The sequence below is a fragment of the Berghia stephanieae genome, chromosome 5, assembly GCF_034508935.2.
Source record: "Berghia stephanieae isolate SIO BIC M18660-M18661 chromosome 5, UCSD_Bste_1.3, whole genome shotgun sequence".
In the NCBI taxonomy this organism is placed as follows: domain Eukaryota; kingdom Metazoa; phylum Mollusca; class Gastropoda; order Nudibranchia; family Aeolidiidae; genus Berghia; species Berghia stephanieae.
The window spans coordinates 59,712,573-59,736,862 of NC_088364.1; the positions used below are offsets into that span (position 1 = coordinate 59,712,573).

The window sequence follows — 24,290 nt, forward strand, 5'->3', positions numbered from 1 at the left end:
TGATCAAAATGTGTGTAAACCATCGCCCCCTATGGCGCAAACCCATCAGCTAACGGAACAGCTAAATATGCGCGTGTTGACATTGTGTAACTCAGAGATGATGATGATGATGATGATGATGATGATAGATTACTGACAGACGATATCATAGAGTTCTATAATGGTCATTTCTTTACATCATGTTCAATACCGCCATCAACAACGAGCTACAGGAAGGAAGTTAATAAGAATAAACAAAGGCTCTCACTCCTTCAGACACGGTAACAATACATGGGAAATAACTCTGTCATTACTACACATGCTATAACAATTACGCAGTTATTTCTCATTCATTACAATAACGATGATGGTGATGATGATGATACATGTATGTGGTTACCTATTACTGTAAAAAGTAAGAAAACACACACAAAAATAAAAAACCCCCAAGAATTTACCTGACAACTGCTTACGCAGGTAGGAAAGTGCCAGAAGACAATAGAGAATAAATATTTCGCGGCGAAGATGGGGGCTCGAACCCGCGACTTTACTGGTACTACAACTCCGCCTGGTCGGGGAGGGCGTGACTCTACCGTATGAGCTATCCACCACTCCAAAATGATATTGCTGTAAGACCACTTTCAATCCACTACCCTATAGATTGTATTCCTGGGGGACCCATTGCCTCACAAATAGTATCCCTAGAGAGACCATTTGCGATCCACTCCCCCTCAAATAGTATTCTTTGGGACCCACAGCCTCACAAATAGTATTCCTGGGGGATACAGCCTCACAAATAGTATTCCTGGGGGACCTACAGCCTCACAAATTGTATTCCTGGGGGATACAGCCTCACAAATATTATTCCTGGGGAACCTATAGCCTCACAAATAGTATTCCTGGGGGACCTACAGCCTCACAAATAGTATTCCTGGAGGACCTACAGCATCACAAATAGTATTCCTGGGGAACCCACAGCCTCAAAAATTGTATTCCTGGAGGACCCACATCCTCACAAATAGTACTCCTGGGGGACCTACAGCCTCATAAATAGTATTCCTTGAAGATCCACCAAATAGTATTCCTGGAAGATCCACCATCTGACAAATAGTATTTTCGAAAGACCCACCGTCTCACAGGCAATCTTCAGTGGAGACTCGCCGCCTCAGAGATAATTTCAAAGTTTATTCAATCTTAGGCCAATCATACAATTTGATGACAACATATATGAAAGTGGGAAAAATGGTAAATGGAACCGATACCATTAATAACCACAAAAAATACAACAATCGTAATACCACCAATAATAATAATAATAATAATAATAATAATAATAATAATAATAATAATATCATCATCATAACTACCACCACCATCATTATTACTACCACCACCATAGTATTCATTCGTGACTCACCGACTCACAGATTGTAATTCTGGGGGACCACTGAAGCTGCGTGGCTGTCGTTAGACGCGTCCTTGACCGAAGTCTAGAATTGCTGCCACGAGGAAGGTTATCATCTCATAAGCAGGCTTATTATTGTGACGAACGATTTTTTTTCTCTTATGATTTCTTTATCTTTCGTCGGTGTCTCATTCAAAACCACTTCAAATTTTAGCGGACAACAATATTATTTGCGAAGGGAAACTAACACTTTGAGTTAAAACACTCAGGACATGGACAGTTTTATTCTACAGTTAAGCTAATGTAAACATACACTCTTCAAACCCATTGATTGTATAACGGAACGCTACACCCGACCACTCACTCTCCGCTTAAGGCTTATTCACCTGTTCAATTGTCTGTCCATTGACTGCATATCTCCTAGTGTCGATCATCGGCCACCAACACTCAAAACTTCCCGAACTCGATGACCAAGGAAAAGTCGGGAATTCCCGAGAAGTAGCACTTCAACTGAGCTTTGGATGGCTTTTTTGTATTAAAACTTAAAATACATTAAATAAATTCACTTTGTATAATAATAAAACATTGATACCTATAACCATTTTGATCTATTTACAACGTTTGTGTTTTGTTAGCTGTTTAAAATATGATATAACGTCAATACCCAATACCAATGACTAGGTATTGAATGAAAGCACCGATGACTAGAGCGATGCTCGAGACTTTTTTGAGTCTCGAGACTCAAAAAAGCATCGAGACGCAAAAAAGTCTCGAGCTTCGCTGGAATCATCGCCGACGAGAGAGGGGTGAACAATGCAGATAGTATACATTGTTAGTAACGCGTGCGTCGCTCGCGCAGTATAGTCTCGAGACTCGGGACTCGGGACTCAATACGAGAAGCATCGACGACCAAGATTCTCGAGACGAGAAAAGCATCGAGAACTAAGTGGAGGTCGGGAAGTTCTCGGTCGTCGATGACCTGACTTCTCAAAACCTAAAGCATCGATAACCTTTTGGTGACCCGGATGCCCTCCCCTAATATCTCCTGCTAATTGTCCTTTCCAAGCAAGACTTCACAAGTGTTTATGCCCCGGAGTTCGCGTCCCGTTCAAGAATAGCTAAATTGCAATAATGTTCTAGCTTTCCGTTATCTCTTCCCGCTATAGTTGTTAATCAAAAGCATCTGGATTTCATTGGCTATCTAAATAGGAACATTCTTTTTGATTGGCTATCCCCATCATTTTTTTATATATTTTTTTTTGGCGTGCGCTTACTTTACAAAACCAAATTCATCTCTGAATTGAATCACACACATACGCTAAGAATCCCAAGAAAGAAGAACCATTCCTCCAATTTCAAACGTGTGAAAGTTGAACTTCTCTCGGTTGAAGGTAAAATTACTATTGGTTAACATTCAAAGTGGAACGAGTTATTATTGTGAAGTCAATGCTTAATCTACCATTACTATTATGATTTGTGTATATTTTATTTGTGGTTCATTCTATGGATGTTCGTAAGTTGAAATACTTGTACAAAACTACATCTATATATATATATATATATATATATTATACTATAGTTAACATTTGTTTATGATCTATGCTATTATTTCATTTATATTCAATATGTATATTGCATGATGTCTGTACTCTACCGCCAATCCACGGCCACACATCATAATAATCACAATTATAAGTTACAAACCATAAAATACAAGGGACATAACCCCGTTAAATTCTCATCATGTAAGATAGCTCAACTGTCAGTTGATGCTTGATACTAATGCAATAACTGTAACCATTATCATGGAGTTACTGCTTCGCCTGCAAATAAAAGCTATTATGATGTGTCGCTCAAGGACGACCCGGTTGCGAAAGATAAACTAGATTTGGCCTTAAGACCTTTTGTTTAAACTCTTAATTGAAGGTCCTTGCCTTGTACCCAGTCATTCCTTGCCCAATTCTTGCCTAGTTGTCAATCCCTGATGTAAGTCCTCGCCGACATCAGAACCTTCCTGTCAGCCCATAAATACAACACACTGTTGTGAAGTCAAGAAAACAATAGAACCAGGAGCCAACCCTTGAACTAACGGATACATTCACCAATCAAGCAAGCCGACTGGATTAAAGATAAGCCAATCGGGTTTATACCATTTTCAAATGTATTTTCCACTGACACAGATGATTAAAAATAAATGAATAATAAATTAGATTCGCTCAATAGAGCTATTCTTCCTGAGATTAAATAAATACAGGGATAACAATTAAATTGTCAAATATATATTATACCATCCATAATTTTCATTTACCTTCCACTTATTCTCTCTATCCTTTCCTGTAACAATGTAATTAAACTTACTGTATAGTTTGAATCCAGACCATTGAGCTTATCGTTTGGACTCGAACCCACAATAAAACCACAAAAACCCCGCCACAATTACCACTTGCGCTTCCCCCCCCCCCCCCCACCCCCTTCCTACTTTGGAAGACAGGCCCTCTTTCTAGAGTTCATAAATTAAAATGTAAATGCTGCTCGAAGCTCGAAGAAATAGATGACAATGTGAAATTGAATGTAAGCTTCAATTTAATAACGAAAAAAAAAAAAGATAATGTGGACGTTTCTAGTTTCCCTTTATCAACAAAACAGGACGAATGAAACACTACAGACGAATGAGATAACCTGATAGTGACGTTGTTAATAACATCTCAACCGTCTATAGACAGTATGCGCTTGGCTCATAAGTTCACAACACTGCCATCCGGAAGTATAACGGACCAACACAGAAAACTGTGTAACCATGAACTTTCATAGTCCGGATAATACGGTTTAGTGAGAATTACTCATAAACGCGGATGGCAAAAAACAAAAACAAAGACTTGAGTGACGTCAACTTCGATCTATCTATAGTATCACGTTACTGTAGAACGAGCTTAAGTCTCAATGGGATATTAGCTTTAGTCAACCATGAGTTGTTGTTTTTCAAACCTGTTTCTATGCTATCTTGTGATGACAACGCCTCTCAGTCGTCATATGAATACTACTCACCATGGTTATAAAAGCCCATGGCAGGCCGCCAACGTCATTTGCTATCCATCACACAATCCAGGGTTGATTGTGTGAAGTACGTTCGGTGCCGGAAGATAGCAAGGCATAGTGCAGGCTACTGTACTGTGTTAGTCCGTGAACGGGTGACCAAATCATAGTACACAGAAGGCAAATCTATTACAATAATATATGTCCCAATAAAAGTATAACTCAGAGGCCGAAACTGTGTTATACAGACCGGTACAGAATAAAACAAACACAGGAGACCAAACACCGTGTTGTAAAATATCAAAAGCTGGTCGGTCGGTGACGAAATAAAAAGCGACATGATATGTCGTAATATCACATCTCAATAAAAAAGTGTGATAGTAAAAAGGTGCCCGTTAACAATTGAGTCGGTCAAGTTTCTATCCAAATCCAAAAGGATAGTGAGAAGTCCTGTATGTAAAATAAATTTGAGAAGCTGCCAGTTTTCTGGAAACCCCATATATCGTCAGTCTCTCTCTATTCTCGATTCATCCGATAACCATATCAGTTTTATCATTGGAAGAACAGGGTTGTTGTAATCAAACGATACGGATGAAGAAAATGTCAATAAATACAGATCTTATGCTATTCGTTTTGCTCAAATGGATTTTAATCATCAATACGAATATTACACAAATCATTCACCGAGTAGAGCCCCATGATGCTATAAATAAGAATCTCAATCCATTAACCGACACACACAGCAGTTCAACTTGTAGTTATGTTATTGCATTTAGAGTAGATAAGTAGTGCATTGAGGTTAGATTTTCTATTCCTTTTATTGATGACTGTCATCACAATTGATATTCGAAGGAAGAAATTTTATATGGCAGCCTAATCGCTTTTGTCATGTTGTTCTTTATTTTTTAAAAAATGATATTCACAAATCTCAATGAACAGACGTATATCGCAATCCATACCGAAACAACTACGAAAGGATCCATAGACTTCAATGATCGGGTGATATAAATTTTTTTTCTTTAGAGGAAAATCGACAAATGGACCTCTTTTACATCATATGCCCCTCGTAAAAGCCAATTACGTGAATATATCTCTGTAAGGTTCAAACCACACATGCCCCCCCCCCCCTTTTTTTTTTGTTACATACAATATACACACATTCTAAAAAAATTAACCCACTAGAGCATTGATATTGCGCAATATCCACTGAGTGAGCTCACAACACTTAAAAATGGCTTCTAAGCCAATAGCAACATGAAAACGAGACATGATGCCTGTTGGGCGATATAACATTTTCCTCCAACACAGACATCACTGCTTCCGGTCAGGTACTCATTTTACATTTGAGTACGGTGAGAGAATGTTTTCGATCCATTCCGTCTTAAATAAACAGCCAGCAACCGCCCCTGATGGCGTTATTACAACTATTAAAAAAAAAAACAGCAAATAAAACTAAGACAACGCAGTCACAGGTCAGGTACTCATCTAACAACTGGGTGCAGTGAAAGAATATGAGTAAATAGCCTTTTCCTTGTGCAAGAAGCTTAGCTCCTATTGCGCACTTTACAGGGCTTTCCTGAGACTGATGCCTGGGTCATTTCGTTCTTTTTTCTCGAGAAAGACTACAGAAAAATCAACCCCAGGGTACATATTGAGAATATTAATTTATTTTCACTTAATTATTTATTAGGCAAGTATCGTGCGGCTATGTGGTTAGTGGTATGACATTCGCTTTCGGATTGGAAGGTCTTGGGTTTGATCCACGCTGGGTGCGTGGTTGAGTCCTCTCACCTTACTCAGGTGTAAAATGAGTACCTGGCTGCTAACAGCGGGCACGGTAACTATAACTCATGAATGTTTTGTTTTAAAAAATCGAAACAAACCCACCGTTCCAGATAAAACCAGAGAAAGAGAGAGAGAGAGAGAGAGAGAGAGAGAGAGAGAGAGAGAGAGAGAGAGAGAGAGAGTACAAAATCAATAAAACACATACACACACACATACACACTCACACACACAGACACACACAAACAAATTAAAAACTAGGACGCTTCTTAACCGTAATCTAGGTGATATAAAGATCTCCATGACCGTAATATAAAAATGCCGACTCGCCACAACCTTTGACCTCAATATTGATGACCGGGCGGGTAACTTTGTTGTGTGTTATTTGCCGATGCCGCATAGCTACTGAATGGCATGTGTAGTCGCTGCGGAACGTACACCCTTTCTAGTCAGAGTCAGAGAATAGAGAGATAAAGTTGTCCAAATCAATCTCTGTTACCTTAGGCATGCAGGTATTGCAACTCCTTTTATGTAGGCTTGGTCATGTCTAAAGTCCAGACGTGTTTGGTCGAATGAACTCGTATAAATAAGGACAAAATTAAGCTGCGTTGTGTCAAACATAAACAGCTGTGTCAGGATCGGAAGATCCAATTTGCCGAGAGCGGAGTCGGAGATAATCATCATTGTAAATTCGCAACGAGCGCGGAGTATAATTCGACTCGCTACGTGATAGATAATATTTATATTAATTATTGATTAAGTGTGCTGTCTTATTTTTCTCTTTCCAATTTTATTTTCACTTCGACCAGAATCGGTACTAAAGATAGTGTCGTTCAGTGCCAGTAAGTCGACACAGTTCCACAGTTTACCGATCTAGCTATTTCTATATTTAGGATTCCACAATGTTCCTGTCAATTTTCATTGCGGTTTTCATCGTTATACTGTGCACTGCTTACCACAACCAAGACAAAAGGAAGTGGGAATTGGTCAGTAAACTGCCAGGACCAAAAGGATTACCTATTATTGGTAATGCACATCAGCTGAAATCCGGCCATGGTGAGTGCTTTTCTTTGGGTCAAGTTGGGGATTGGGGGTGAAGAGAATGTGTGTTTGTGTGTGTGTGTGTGTGTGAGAGAGAGAAGAGCGTGTGTGTGTGTGTGTACGTTCCTCTGTGTCTTATTAAACTTAAGTACGTATTCCCCTGAAAGCAGTAGAAACTAGATCATCATCATCATCATCATTATCATCATCGTCATCATCATCATCATCATCATCAAAATGATATATACATTTTCATCAAAGATTTTAAAAAATCCATCACTAATCTATTTACGAAGTTTCATGTTTTGCCTTTTTAAATAAAAGTCATATTACACTTTACTACACTGTATTCCTGTATGATTTTATGCTGTAGTACCAGAAAATCATTTCTTTTATCTTTTTATCGCATGTTTGCTTTTGGCTGTCATAACATTACCAATTTCTTCTAACTCTCTCATTAAATCATATTTTCCATTTTATTTGTGCTTGAGAATTACGTCTAGGCAACTCTATAATAATATTTGCATTTTCCTTTTACTTGATTTTACCTTGTCGTTTTGCTAGAGAGATTTTGTCACTCTACAGAAAACACAACAATTTTGACAGACCGCGTCGCCATGACAACCAATTTATCACACACAAAAAAACCTCACTGATATTTTTATATCGGAACTTTTTTCTATTTCGGAAACAAACTCATTTAGAATTAGTTGGAAATAAAAATCATAAATTTGTTGATATTACATTTTCTCATGAGTGTCTATATAAACGTCTCTTGGAAAATAATTTAAAAAATAAACACACACACACACACACACACACACACACACACACACAAAGGAAAAACAACAATAACAAAAAATAATATCTCCAGCAATTCGCTATTTTCATTCTTTGACGCCTTGTACCGGTTTCTCATACTTTCTCCTTTTCCTCTTATTTTTAATCAATACATATCCCGTGTTCTGCCTACTACATGTTTACCGTGCACTGACAAAAAGCTTTTTTAAAATTTTGGCTAAACAATTTTGTTTAAAAAAACCACTTAAAATAAGGATGGATTGGAATCTAATACAGCCCTCTATTTGTCGAACATTCCTTAACCTGAAATTTATTTTTAAAAATTGCAGGTTTGATAATTGTACAAGTTGGGAGTTGTCTTAATTCATCGATACATTTGAAATAAAATGATTCCTATCCAAAGTGGAAACATTTTTTTTGTCAGTATAAGCCAATTATATTTCACATAGAACTCCGTTTCGACGGCAGTTTCAAATGCCTTGCTGAGTTTTGGTTTTTGAAAATTACCGTTATGCCCCCCCCCCCCCCTCTTCTTCGTTTTAGGCAGAATACATTGTGTAGAATGATTTTTTTTTTTCAATTTTATTTATGTCATACATTTGTGTTTTTCATTGAATTTTTTGTTGGTTTACATGTTTGTTATGCTTTCTATACATTTATTTATTTCAATTCCATGACTCTAGTTCATGCTTTTCTTTCTGCAATACAAATTTGCTTCTATATTGTTAATCTCTATACTCCAATCTCACCATTATCTTGATGTGATAGAGAAATGGACTAATATTCACCGGCTGTGCTCGGAGTATCGCTATACCGGGATGTTTCTGGTAAAAGTTCTCTTCTATCCAGTGGTTCTGGTATATGGTCCCGACAGAGTAGAGGTAACCCAAGAGCACCTTAGAGGATATCCCAGCATGCTTTGTTACTCTCTTTTTTTTATCTTCAGGATTTTGGGTTTTGAATTTTAATTTTTTTTTGTTTTATGGTGCACTGTTTGTGTTTTATGAAATCAATATCTATACCACTAAATTTCATGTTGGGATTTGATCAGGATTTTATCGTATATTTTATACATAATATTAGATTATTAACCCCCACTTTGCTCCCTCCGGACACCATTGGTGATTCATGTTGACATCAGACATCTGCTGCCAAAAATTTCAGACTTTTTGACAAAGACTTGTAAAGATTACTGATGTATACATACATCTTGGTCTGTGTCGAGTTATTCCATGTGTGTTTTTTAGCATGTTCTCTGATATCTACATCTAAATCTTGCCTAACCACTCTATTGTCAACACGATTAAAAAAAAACAACAACAAAAAAACCTCAATCCTAACCTTTCTCCTGAAAACTCTGTCTTTAAGTATAATTTATTTGGTGTAAATGAAGTTTGATTTAAAAAGACAGTTCCATGCGGCTATGCGGACTTGAGGTATGCCACTCGCTTTCGAATCGGAAGGTCCTGGGTTCGAGCCTCGCTCGGCGCATAGTTGAGTCCTTGGAAAAGGCTCTTCACTCACATCTCTCTCTGTACTCGGGTGAAAAATGAGTTAACAGCGTTGTCTTTGTTGGAAAAAAAATTGTAATATCGCCTAACAGGCGTCATGTTACGTGTTGCTGTTGAGATTGAGTGTTATTATCAAAGTAGGACAGTGTAGATTCGATGTCAAATGCCGTTTTGTGTTAACCCTTTAACGGCAAGATTTAATTTCTATCAGGTCACATGTTCCCCATTTGATTTCTTCCATGATTTTCCCAGCATACCTAACCATCATCTCTAAACAGAGCATAGAGCAGTAACAGCGATGCAGTCAGGGTTTCAATGAAGCCAAAGTCGCATCGCTGTTGCTGCTGTATTATAGGTAAAATAGCTGCGATTTGATCCAATCCAATCCAATCCAAAATAGTTGCAGCTTCATGCGATGAAGATTGACGCAACTAGGTGGTGTGTGTGTGTGTGTGTGTGTGTGTGTGTGTGTGTATGTGTTGGGGAGGGGGGGGGGGCATTGGCGTGCTATCTATTTATTGGTTTTATGATAGTTTGTTACAATTGAGAACTTTTTGTTTTCATCATTCTTACTCCTCAGTAGGGTTCAACCGTTACGTCACTTCCCTAGTAACTGGTTCTAAATATCGGAACAATGGCGGACGCCATTATCTCCATCACCGCCCTAATGAAATACTTCTCCGACGAGCATATAAGTGTATTCAGAGGAGAAATTCATTATAAATCTGATTGTGTTTTGACTTTCATACATTCTGGTCACATGACATGTGAAAAAGTTATAGCCAGCATGAAGAATAAAAAGTACCGATTTTCTTTCTTTAGATCCAAGCTGCTGGTTTCTGGGCGGACGTGACATCAGACTATTGAATCCTATTAAACATATAAACTGAATTTATGATATTAGATTGGACTACTAAATTCGAATCCGCCTGAAGTGTTCCAAACAAGGTTAATAAGAAACATGTGTTCAGCATTGTCCTGTCAGTCCATTGAGGAAATAAACGATTCGTGACTCTCCGTGTTAGCCTTAAATGTGACTCATAGCTTTAAACTGGTATCATGCCGAGATGAAGCGGATGTCAACAAGTGAATACTGTAGCGTTAAAACGATCATAAAAAATTAGATGCAATAAATTTCGGGCGTTCACACGACATGATCAAACTGTTTTCACAAAGCACATAAACTTAACCGGAGACTCATGTTTTTGGACCTAATGCAATTTTTAGTATTTAAATCATCCCGATTTAATACTGTTTTGAATTGATAGGTCACCATTGTGTTGTTGTTGTTGTTGTTCTTCTTCTTCTTCTTCTTCTTCTTCTTCTTCTTCTTCTTCTTCTTCTTCTTCTTCTTCTTCTTCTTCTTCTTCTTCTTCTTCTTCCTTCCTTCCTTCCTTCCTTCCTTCCTTCGGGCAGTCAACGCCAGTGTGTTGGCGACAAGCGTTGCGCCATGTTGTATGCGCTCAGAGCGGCCAGGAATTGTTCGTGACTTGGTGCTGTCACCATTTCTAACAAGGCACGCACAGATACCTGAAATTATCCTTCAAATGTTCTTGTTATTTATTTTATTTTTGTTCATGTGTATCATACTGTAGTTGATTAAGGACATTACCTACTCTGTCAGCAGGGCGAACCCCAATGTATGTTCGGGCATTGGACTGACATTCTTTCTATTTTAATGGGTTAGCATGGCAAAGTGGTATGGTCATTGCTTTGTACCAGAACGTACCGAGTTCGACTCCCCGCTGGGCTGTGTGGTCATGAGCAAGCCACCTCACCCTATCTCACTTTGCGGCGCTGCACTGCGACTAACGCCTGGGTTATTCTAGTACCCCTTGGAGTGAACCCTAAAGTCACATTTCCCTTTGAATAGGTAAATGAAGACAATTAAAAAAACAAATTAATAATGATAATTTTATATTCATCTTAACCTGACTGTATAATTCAATTTGTTTTTCTGTTAACCGATCAATTTTATATTATTTTGATATTGTAAGCGTGTATCTATTGGATTTTCAGATATTTCAATAATTTAGAAAAAATATAGAGCAAACAAAGCCAAACTTATTTTTTGTTTCAAAAATACATAAAATAATCGAAACTTGAACCTTTATGTAGCACAATATCCACTAAATACACTCAAAGCTCTGTATAATCTACCTGCTACTGTATGTATTGAGCCGTTGGACTGGACATTGTCAATGTGTTGTTGTTATAATATAATCCACGATTCTTACACTCTTGCTTTTTGGAATTCCGGACGTGTTCCTAACCGCTGCACGACGAGCTTGCTAGTGCGCGTTGGGAACAGAGTTCGAATTCCAAAAAGCAAGAGTGTAAGAAATCTTTTATTCTGCCCCTCAGCGCATTTTGATTTCGTCATCTTTGAATAAAAGACATGTTCAAAGATATTAAATGATACTTCTTTTTAAAAATCAGATTTTTTTTGGTGAAACTTAACGATTTATAATCTGATGTCACATATTATTTTAAACATGATATCATTACGCGTTGCTATTTAGGGAGAGGGGTAGATTAATATACGATTTATGGGCTTTGCGTGCTATTGGTCTCCCAGTCTCCTGTACTGTATTCATTATTGGCATGAGTCATTAGTGTCAGCTTTCATATTTATAGTAATTCATCAAGATTTACCCATCCATAATATGAATAAAATATTTTTACAATCTTCGGTTATCATAATCATGTCCAGTCATGAACAAATAAATAGATAAATAAATAAATAAATAAATAAATAAATAGATACATTTAGAAAAATTATAAATTAACTAATTAATTTTTGAATTAATTAATATATAAATATATGAATAAATAAATAAATATAAAGATGTCATTGAAATTTACAGATAAATGATAGAATGTTTTGGGGGTTTTTTTGTTATGTTTTTATTTTGTTTTGTTTTGTTTTTTTCTTGGTTCAGAGGATTTATTTTTTGTGTTCTAGTTTTGAGCAATGGTTTGCTCATTTATTAGATTTCAGCTACCGGTCTGTGACTGCTATGTTTGTTTTTATTTTTTCAACAATCTCGAACGTCTGTGCTAATTTATAAAATGTCACCTATCAGCCTATGACCTCTTCTATGTTTGTTTTTTTTTTTCAACAATCCCGAACGTCTGCTAATTTATTAAATGTCAGCTATCAGCCTGTGACCCCTTTAATGTTTGTTTGGTTTTTTTTTTCCAACAGACTTGAACGTCTGTGCTAATTTATAAAATGTCACCTATCAGCTTATGACCTCTTCTATGTTTGTTTTTTCTTTTTTTTTTCTTTTTTTTTTGGTGGGGGGGGGGGGGGTTCTGCTAATTTATTACATGTTAGCTATCAGCCTGTGACCCCTTCTATGTTGTTTTTTTTTTTTTTGGGGGGGGGGGTTGTTTTTTTTTGTTTTTTTTTTTCAACAATCCCGAACGTCTGTGCTAATTTATTACATGTCAGTTTCTGAATAAAACTTCTAGGTTTTTTGGGGTTTTTTTTTTTTCAACAATCCCGAACGTTTGTGACTTAAAACTGGCTTGGCTGGACTTGGACACGTAATGGGTGATGATAATTATGTTGACTCATTAGGTGTATGGTGACCTCATATCGTTGTTACTGATACAGTAACGTAATCTTTTCGTACACCTCATCAACTAGTTAACTGCGTAGGTACTCTGGTAAAACACGTATTTAAAAATTGGGCCATAAAACTCGTCCTTCAAAGAACGGTCGATTTAAATGACTCGCATCTTGGTAAACATTCTCAAACCTGAGACTTAAAAGAAGACTTTGCGAGATCCCAGGTTTGAGAGTTTTTGCCAAGATGAGGGCCATTTAAATCGATCGATATTTGAAGGACGAGTTTTCTGGCCAAGTTTTTAAATATGTTTTTTTTTCCAGAGTGCGGCAGTTCAGGGAGGAAGGCTGTCTGTTGAACTTTGTAAATTGTGTTAGCATAATAATTAATGGTTTTGAGAAGACAAACAAATAGGAACATAACATGGCGTTTTATTTTTTTAACCAGTTCACTACCTTATTCTGAAAAAAACAAACACGTATTTAAAATTTTGGCCAGGAAACTTGTCCTTCAAATTATCGATCGATTTAAATTACCTTTATCTTGGTATAAACTCTCAAACATAGGACCTCGGGGGTGGTCGTTAAGCAGGCTGCCGACTAATACGAAAAATTCATAGAATTACGAAATATTGGCTCAAACTTCAAAACTTAATGAGCACCTCTAAGTCATTAACTCACTAAACCCTAACACCGATTATATCCGTAGTTTACCTGGGCTACTTTTACCCCATGCCTATTTATTACATTTTTCTGAGGCACATTATAGGCGTAGAGTATCAAAGCTAATGTTTTTAATTTTTACATGTTAATGGTGGTTGGAATAAAACTATCAATGCACATGTTGATTTTTAATACACTTTTTTTTTTTTTTACAGTTTTGAACAGTAGCAAAAATATCTAGGATTGAGTGAGTTAAAAGTTATCGAAAATTGAAGTCGATCCCAGACTAATAAAGGATTTTGATGTGTTATTTAATCATTTGAGTGTGAGGGTTAATTGTTGATATATAAAGTTAACAATAGTGATGACTATTTCTGTCTCCTAAAAATTTCTAATTTTAAAACTTGTAATTAGGCATGTCTGCGTTAAGAGCTAGGTTTGAGAGAGAAAGAGAGAGAGAGAGAGAGAGAGAGAGAGAGAGAGAGAGAGAGAGAGAGAGAGATTATTATCATCATCATCATCATCATTCTTCTTCTTCTTCTTTCTTTTTTCTTCTTCTTCTTCTTCTTCTTCTTCTTCTTCTTCTTCTCTTCTTCTTTCTTCTTTTCTTCTTCTTTCTTCTTCTTCTTCTTCTTTCTTCTTTTTCTTCTTCTTCTTCTTATCATTTATTATATTATTATTATTATTATTTATTATTATTATTATTATTATTATTATTATTATTATTATTATTATTTTATTATTATTATTATTATTATTATATTATTATTATTTATTATATTATTATTATTATTATTATTATTATTATTATTTTATTATTTATTATAACCAAGATGAGGATCATCGTTATTTGAAGACGAGATTTCTGGCCAAATTCTTAAATACGTGTCTTTCCACAACATACGGCAGTTAACTGGTGAGAACTGAAGATCATGCCATCGTTAAATCATAAAATGAAAGCCATAGAATTGAAGGATTTAATCAAATTAATGTTAGTTTTGTTGGTTTGTTTTTTGTTTTTTTTTTTAATTTTTTAAATTTGTGGTGGGGGGGGGGGGGGTTGGTCCCGGTAGCTCAGTTGATAGAACACTCGCTTCACACCCAAAGGGACCAAGATTGATCCTGGGTGCAGTCGAGATTTTTCTGACACCCCCCCCCCCCCCCACCCCACTGTCCACTCAGCAGTGAACAGTTAGCTGAATCTGTTAGATTTGGCGGACAGTACTTTGTGATAGACTAGCGTCCTACCGAAAGGGTAGTAAGCAATTGCGATTGTCCGTTTCACAATATAGAAACAGGGATAAACTCCGGCTCCATGGACCTAATGGCTCTGAAGGAGTCACGATGTGTACTTGGGGTAATCGAACATAAGCTTGTTTAGTCGAATGTAGTTGTGATTACTCACACATTCAATTTCTAGATGGTAGTAGGCCGGATTTTCAAAGCTTCAGTATGATAACATCAGGTCAAATATGAAAGTTCCAGTTCCTCCTTGATAAATTACGCGCTAGACCGAGGGATATTTTTATTGATGCTATGCGCTTAGTTAAACTACTCCCACCATCTGCCAACCGTTAGGTACCAACACACAAAATTATGCCTAACCTTAAATGTTTATAGTCTGATTTATACAATTTTGTGAGAACTACTCATACAAATGGCTGGCTAAAAACAATAACAAAGAACTGCGTGGCGTCAATTGCGTTCCTTCTATACGAGAAAAGATGTATCATTAATTTGTAAATTTCAGATTTACAATGAGTCACCACCGATGTATACATATATGCAGGTCTGACATCCGAACGCAATTGTAGGCCTAGTTTAACATTGTTGTAATGGACATTATTTTGCGTCGTTTTAAAAGATTTCCGTTACAACAATGAGCCCACAAGAATTTAGGTTATCAGACCTACAAATAAGAGCACTTCAGTCACCACTCATTATATAACCCTGTTGTCAAGAGGGTCACAATGGACGGATAAGTCAGTAATTACAGTAGTTAACAATTGATAGTATGATAATGGAAAGTTATAGTTTAAGGATATCGGTGACTACCGTGACTACGTCATTCCTATGTGACCTCTACAGGTTCCTGATACCGTTGGGTTCAGTTAACGTGGTCCTTCTGAATCTAGTTTTTTTAATAGCTAGTATTGCTCCAAACTCTGAAAAAACAACAACACGTATTTAAAATTTGGGCCAGAAAACTCGTCCTTCTTCAAATATCAAAGTGATACTTAGCTGCTAGAAGCCGTGGGCTGTAAATAAAGAAATAAACAAACATGAATATTTCTGTTTCAAAAAATAATAATAATAATAATATAAAAACTCTTCTCCAGCCAACAACCGCCCCACCCCCCCCCCCCCAAAAAAAAAAAAAACAACAAAAAAACTTTAAAAGAAAAAACAAAACAAAAAACAACAAACAAAAACAATGAAAACATAAATACATTATTAAAAGTCCAGATCGACGACATGGAAATATAAATATGTATATATATATATATATATATATATATATAATATATATATATATATATATATATATATATATATATATATATATATAATGTAAATTTTCACTCACATTTTTTTGCCGAGACGACTCGTTTCTGTGTTCCTTACACTTCCTCAGTCGGCATAATCCATTTGCAATAATCCATTTGCAATGTCCGTAGAAAACTCCAAACTAAAGTTGTTTCGCTGTGTAGTGGTGATTAGTTTTGATGTGTATTGTGATGTGCTCTCATGTTTATATTATGAGTGTGTGTGTGTGTGTGTGTGTGTGTGTGTGTGGTGGTAGGTGTGTTGTGTGTACATGTGTGTGTGGATATTGTAGTGGAATGTGGTTGCGGCGGGGGGGGGGGGGGGGGGGGGGGGGGGGAGAGGGGGGGAGGAGGGGTATAATGGGGTCGGGAGGGGGGGGGGGGGGGCTATTTGGCCTTTTTCGTTTTGAGCTTGAATTTGTTAGTGTCTGCACATTGTCATCAGTTCAGATCTTTTGTTTAAGGTGCTATTGTTTCTGTGGTTGTGTAGTAAAATCTCCGGTTTCTCTGTCAGGCATAAATTGCATTTTCTAGCCCCGCATCTGTAGGGGCTGCTTTGCTTGACGACCTCCCAGGTTATTGTTGGTGTTTTTCAAGCTCAAAACGCAAAAGGCCAAATACCTCCCCCCCCCCCCCTTCCCCCCCCTCCCGACCCCATTATACCCCCCCCCCCCCCCCCCCCCCCCCCCCCCCCCCCCCCCCCCGCCGCAACCACATTCCACTACAATATCACACACACATGTACACACAACACACCTACACGCACACACACACACACACACACACACACACACACTCATAATATAAACATGAGAGCACATCACAATACACATCAAAACTAATCACCACTACACAGCGAAACAACTTTAGTTTGGAGTTTTCTACGGACATTGCAAATGGATTATGCCGACTGAGGAAGTGTAAGGAACACAGAAACGAGTCGTCTCGGCAAAAAAATGTGAGTGAAAATTTACATTATATATTAGCTCTAGCCACCATTATCGAGCACTTTCGTACCTACAAGTACCCACCAACACTCATATATATATAATATATATATATATATATATATATATATATATATATATATATATATATATATATATATATACCTGCCTTCAAATATCGATCGATTAAAATGCCCTTCATCTTGTCAAAAACTCTCAAACCTGGGATTTCCTTGATTTATTTCCAGCTCAACCCTCTCCGTACCAACTATAGGAAAATCGTCACATTTGTTACGATACAACCAATCTTTTTTCTTATTCAAATTTCTCTTGTACATCTTAAAATTTAAAGAAAATGAACAGTGTGTTGTATGTTTTGCTAAAGAAATTCTGTATCGCAAGAACTTTACCGCTATTGGGTTTTAGTGATAAAAATCTATTTTGTGTTAGTTGGGTGTGAAGTTTTTTGGGGAAAATCCTGAAAAATGGCTGGTAAGGAGAGGGTTAAAGACAGGCTGATCCTTCTATTCTTTTGCTTATTTTTTTTCTGCTCTGCCTTGCAATGATTCAATACGAAACAAAAATGAATATTATAATAACAAATTTAAAAAAGAATAAAATACAAAACACGTAACGTTTCGGGCTCAAAACCTTTCTTCAGCCAACAACAAAAAACAATGAAGTTGTTATATTCATTTTTGTTATATTAAGCTGGGTTTTTTAAGCTGTTATTTTCATTTTCATTCATCTCTTTTTACACCCCACAGCTTAATATTTCATGACAAAACTTTAAAAATTGTAATTAGAACTATTCATACATTATTGATTTTGTTACAATTTGTAGCAATGACTATCCCGCACAATTCTTTGGGCCTCTTTTTCGCTCACGAAGTGCCCGAATTCGCGACAAAATATGGGACGAAGCCGTTTCTTATATGCTATTTTAAAAAATCAATTACGACGCCGTTTATCGATGAATATGACTGAAAGTTGGCACACAGAAAAATGGTAATTTTAGATTATATCAAGCGACAAAACTCGTACGTTTACCAGAAGACCGTTAAAAATAGATTTTTACTCTTTGGAGTAAAATATTTCTAAAACTACCGGGCGTGGAGGTTTTGTCGCTGACAAGGTAATACATGAACATTTCTTCTTTTTGGTTGTAAAATTTCATATGAATATGACGAGTACTTTTCCCGTATTTTACAAAACACCATCCTAATTTGCTCTTCAAGTTTCAATCTTTTAATCCACTTATTACGCAAGATACAACCAAAGGTCGAAAAAAAATGCCGAAAAAGCATCCCATATTTTCGCGTTTTTTCCTCTTTGCGGGTCATCCAAATAAATGACACCTTTGAAACTGCATAACTTGTTTATTTATGAATGGATTTTCAAAATTCAAAAACATTTTTACTCAGTGGAGATAGGACTTTGATTTTAGACAAACTTTTTCCTCAAAAAGAGAAAAAAACATTTTTCATAGTCATTGCTACAATTTGATGTAGCACCGCATGTCCCAGAGTGGATTAGTGGAAATTGTGTGTCGATTTATGTTAACCATTAATTAACACAATGTATCAAGTTCAATCATCGTAAGCCAAAAAAAAACCTTTAATGATATTTCTTTTATGTTTTTGCCTTATTTTTGCTTTATTTTTATTTTTATTTTTATTTTATTTATTTATTTTTTTCTCGATAGGGTGTTTTGCTTCGTATTATTTTTGTATCGATTTTTAATGGGCTTTGTTTTCTATTTATTTATCTATGTATTGGTTGAATTTGTTTGCATTCTGTGTAATAATGTGTCGGCTTTTAAAAAAAAATGTAATTTTTAAAACTTTTGTTTTGTTTTGACTTTCCTGTTTTCCAGCCATTTTCATTAAAGACTTACCCATGTCATTTTGATATATATATATAAACACACACACACACACACACAATATATATATATATATATATATATATATATATATATATATATATATATATATATATATGTATCCTTTAGTTTTAGGAACAGTTATCATCATCATCGCCATCATCATCATCATCAACATCATCATCATCATCGTCGTCGTCGTCGTCGTTGTCATAGTCGTCGTCGTTAATATTATTATTATTATTATTATTATTATTATTATTATTATTATTATTATTATTATTATTATTATTATTATTATTATTATTATCATCATCATCATCATCATGATTACTATTATTATTATCATCTTAATCAAACGACAATCAGGAAAATTCCTTTTGGCATCATGTATTAACACAACGAACGAATCAGAATCTTTCAAATTATGCTAAGGTGACTTCAGCTACCCTGCTGAAGGTCTTTCAGTTTAAAGGTTTTGTTTCCTTTATTTGATAAATTTATTCTCATGTGTGAATCATGACTTGGTTTATTGTGCAGCTATGTGGTCTCGTGGTATGAGACCCGCCTTCGGGTATGAATGTCCTGTGTTTGGGTCCCTATCTGATCGGCAACATTGTTGAGTCCTTGGAAAAGCCTTTTACTCATAATATTCTCTCATTGTGCTCAGGTGTAAAATGAGTATACCTGGTCCTTAACAGCGTTGTCTCTGTCCGAAATTTAAAAAAATTGTAGTATAGCCTAACAGACGTCATGTGTCGTCCTACATGTTAAGTGTTGCTGTTGGCTGTTGTAAAGCGCTTTCAACACGTTTAGTGGGTATTGCACTATATAAAAGCTCATTTTTGGGGGGGAAGAGAGAGAGAGAGAGAGAGAGAGAGAGAGAGAGGGGGGGGGGGTCTTATTCCTATCTCTCTTGTTGGAGAATAAGGCCATGAAAACATTGTCTTCTCCAGACTGTCATGTTGGCTGTAGTAATAACGGATCATGGATACATCCAGGATGTAAAAACAATTTGGTCTCTCTTTCTTTCTTACCCTTGAATTAGACGGCCATATTGGTCATAGCTGCTAGATGTCCGCGCCAATTAGCGGATTTCAGCTATTTTTATTTTTATTTTTCGTGTTATTTTCCGACATTTCTAAGTGACCTATCTTTTGATACTCTGCAAACTTTCCTCCATTTTAATTTTTTTTTAATTCCCACCTTACGTTTTTAAAGTTTTGGACAGAAAATCCATCCTTCAAATATCGATCTTTCGTTTTTATTGGCCGATATTTGCTGGGGCCAAAATTTTTAAAACGTGTCTTTTTTCAGAATATTATGACAAATATTGTTACAGTGAATACCATAATCAGTCGGATGGTGAAAAGGTCTGAACTGAGATATTGCCAAGTTTAATTAGAAGGTCAATTTTTATCAAAAATGTGTTCTTGTCATAAATCATTAAATCAACCCTTTGTGTACATCTTCGGGAAATATCATATCTTAATTTCACTTCTAAATATTTTTTACAGCTAGTCAAGTTGAAAAAGTAAGAAATTTGAGAAAAGTTGCTGGGTACCTTCCCTATACGTACATCTGACCATAACTTCATGAAGAATCACCCGATGTACTTCAAATAAAGATTAAATATATTATTGCTACACTTGGGAGGCTCATGAACCGAGAGAAAAAAACATACATTTATCATTGGAACGTTGGGTTTTGTTGTTTCAGAATGGTATCTACAATTGCAAGGATACTACGTTGAGTACGGAAGCTACGGAATCGTAAAGCTCTTACTGGCGAGAAAAGTAATCGTCGCTGTTTGGAAATCCAAATACATCGAGGTATCAACTTCTACCAACGAAATGCAATTGTCTCAATTTTTGTGTGTCAAGCACTAAGTGTGTAGTGTGTAGTGTGTCTATCACCTGCAATGTGTAACACATTCAAAGACAAACCGTGTTCATGACGTATAATGTAATACCAGACCGCCAAAAATTTATTCTGTCCGTTACAAGCATATTAAAAAAAAAAACATTTTGGCCAAGAGTTTTTTTTTTCTGTTTTGTATCAAATATTAATTAATAAAGATGGCACTCATTATATTAAACCTGAGACCTCCGTGGACTATAATATGTCGTTAGCATATGCTTTCAAAAAAGTCGCATGTTTAAGGATTATAAATAAGTAAGAGGCATCGGATTTCATCGAGATTTGAAGTTACAAAATAAAATTTTGGCAAATTGACCGCACTGTAGGGAGTATCATCTAATCAGCCGAAAGTGTCTTCAGAACCACGTAGTATTCAAAACAATCCCGTGATGAATATCGAATTGATTAAATGGTTTTGAGTTCAATTTTTGATCAGTTTTCCTTATAACTGCCTGCCTAGCACAAACCACTTACGGTCATGTCCAAGGCCTTCTTGTATACAGATAGCCTTGCCCATGATGGCCCTACGTGGTTTTCTCACATTTTTTGACAGTTTTCAAGAATAATTAAAACCATATAACAAAAAAAAAAACAGAGTCAAAACAAAACAAAATCAACATACAAATAAACAAATCAGCAACATGAAACAAAATAAACAAACCCTGATACCAAAGACGAAAAATCGAACCAACAAAGAAATAAAATAATTGAATTTGCATTCATATCATGGTTTTATAATTTCAGAATGGTATCTGCAGTTACGAGGATTAACCAATGAATTTGCAAAGTATGGAATAATGAAAGTTTTGTTGGCGAGCAAATGTAACATCGTAGTTTGGAAACCAAAATATGTGGAGGTATTACTGAATGAATGCATGTCTGCAATGTGTAACACATTCTCTGTATCCAACATGTCGTACTGTCTAATGTCGCTCGTGATGTCGAGGCAAAATACCCAACGATTCAAACTGGTATTTGCATCATTCATGTAATTCGACAGTTTCGTATAATGGAACCAACATAAAGTCAACACTCTTAAAATCAACTTCTCCCTAAAGTCAATACCTTTTGTTGGTCTCCGAAATTGTCTGTTCTCTACCTAAGTGCATTCCATTGATAATGAATGGATAAAGTAAACTTTGCTTAAAGTGTGCCAACCAATCTTTCTGGTCCGGCGGTGTTTCTTGAATTATCAGGATTCCACTGTATCGTCATTCCTCTCCTCCTCCTCCCCTCTCTCCCCTTCATAAATTCTTGAAAGTCAATGACTGGATCGGCATCTGGTCTTCCCTTAAATTTTGCCCCGGCATCACGACCGATATTTATCGTTATATTTTTGTATATCATTCTATATAATCGTCTGTTTTATTATTATGTTATGCATGTGACAATATTTTCCTCCTGTGATATGCCCTGACAAGAGCTCAAATATTTTTTTTACCAAAAAAAATCTGAAATATAGTAATTTTATCTCAGATGCCGATATCTCGAGTCGTTGTGTAAGAAAGAATAAAATCTTATTAATGCTGACCACCAGTCGTAAAATTTGATTCACAGACAAAGGAGCTTCGAAATTTAGCAGGGCAATAAGCTTCAATTGTAATAATATTATTAACATGGGGCGATGCTGAGACGTTTTCAATGTCAAATGTGCAATCATCGTTAAATTTAAATTCGGCGGGGGGGGGGGGGGGGGGGGGGGGGGGGGGGAGGAGGTGGTGGCTGATTTAGAATAAGTTATATTCTAGTTTGACAGTTTTGTCTCATCGACCTCTTCTAGAATGTATCTTAGCCTTGCTTCCATCTGAGGGTAAGTCTTGTGAATCTCACTGCTATTGGGGATTTGGTTTTCCCCGAGGTTCGGTTCCATTCGTTTGAAATAGTTTGCACAGACTAACTAGGACACTTAACTTCCCCTCGTCCATTCACACAACCCCTATCTTTTCACCTATTTCACATTTTGCACGATTTTGTTGGGTTTTTTTTCTACCACTGTGCACTTCGTTTGTATTTTGAAATGACCATAATTAATGAATATGTAGAACTGCCGTACATTTTTTTTTTTTTTATATCCAGAAAACTCGTCTGTCAAACATCGATCGATATAAATGACCCTCGTTTTGTAAAATAAAAAAATAAAAAGAACAACTCTCAAACCTGGGACTTTAATAAGTCGATCGATATTTGAATGACAAATTTTCTGGCCAAAATTGTTCAAAATTGTTTTGTTGTTTTATTTGTTTTGTTTTTTGTTGTTTTTTTTTGTTTGTTTGTTTTGTTGTTGTTGTTGGGTTTTTTTCTATTTGTTTGATTTTTTAATTTTTTCTCTCCAGATTTAACAAATTTCTACTATCAACATCAATATTCAAAGGGTTATTATTCCACCCTTGTAAAAATATATCTTTCCTTGTCTAAACATAAACGGTTCAATAATGTAATGATCTCGTTGACTAAAAATTTTATTCAACAAAATATTTCCGCTAATTTCATTGGCTTAAATAGGCACTTGATTGGCCACCTGAAATAATCTTTCGGTGCGTAGTTCTAAATATAAGGAATGTCATGTGATCGTTTTGATGAGGAAGCAAATATTTTGTTTTAATGATCACAAAAGGTAACTTGAATTCATTGCAAGATATAGCTTTTTACAACTTATTGAATACGAAATATATTAGAATATTATTTTGAGGAGTAGAATAAATGTGGGTTTACCGCGCAATAACACTCCCACGCAAGCTCGTGGTGTTAAGCGGCGCGGCAATAATAACTCGTTTAATAATTCCAAATCCATAAAAATATAATATATTATCTAATCAAAGCATGCTTATCGTGCTTTATAATAGTATAAAAATGAAATATTTAATTGTTTTCCTTAGGCTACCAAACCAATTTTATCTATTTATTAATTAATTATTTATTTATTTATTGGTTTATTTATTTATTGTATTTATTTATTTATAGCCATGCGTTCTTGTATTCCAAGAGAAATATTATATAACTGGCCTATATTTATTATTTTCTCAACATACTACGACAGACACTCTCATTGAAAATAAGCTGTTTAGAATTTTGTGAGATTAATTTATATCTCTCCGCTCTTTCATAATTTGGACGATAATGAGCACACGCGGGCTTTTCCATATTTTTTTCAAGACTCTCGTGTTCACTTTCTTTCACTTTAAAAAAAAACAAACATCTATGC

General features: G+C 35.9%; 1 protein-coding gene across 4 annotated transcripts in view; it reads left to right on the forward strand.

Annotated features, from left to right (window-relative positions):
- Positions 1 to 6,620: 6,620 nt before the first annotated feature.
- The window catches only part of LOC144973338 (cytochrome P450 4V2-like), a 38,249-nt gene continuing 20,579 nt past the window's right edge, over positions 6,621 to 24,290 (forward strand). Inside the window, exons 1-2 of one of the 4 annotated variants that reach the window (XM_078915637.1) lie at positions 6,621 to 7,256; positions 8,811 to 8,923. In XM_078915637.1, the coding sequence (XP_078771763.1) occupies positions 7,103 to 7,256; positions 8,811 to 8,923 (267 nt within the window). In that variant the 5' untranslated portion in view covers positions 6,621 to 7,102. Of the gene's footprint in view, positions 7,257 to 8,810; positions 8,924 to 20,887; positions 21,001 to 21,832; positions 21,946 to 24,290 lie in introns of those variants that run through there. The other 3 variants (XM_078915635.1, XM_078915636.1, XM_078915638.1) reach the window with 3 other exon arrangements.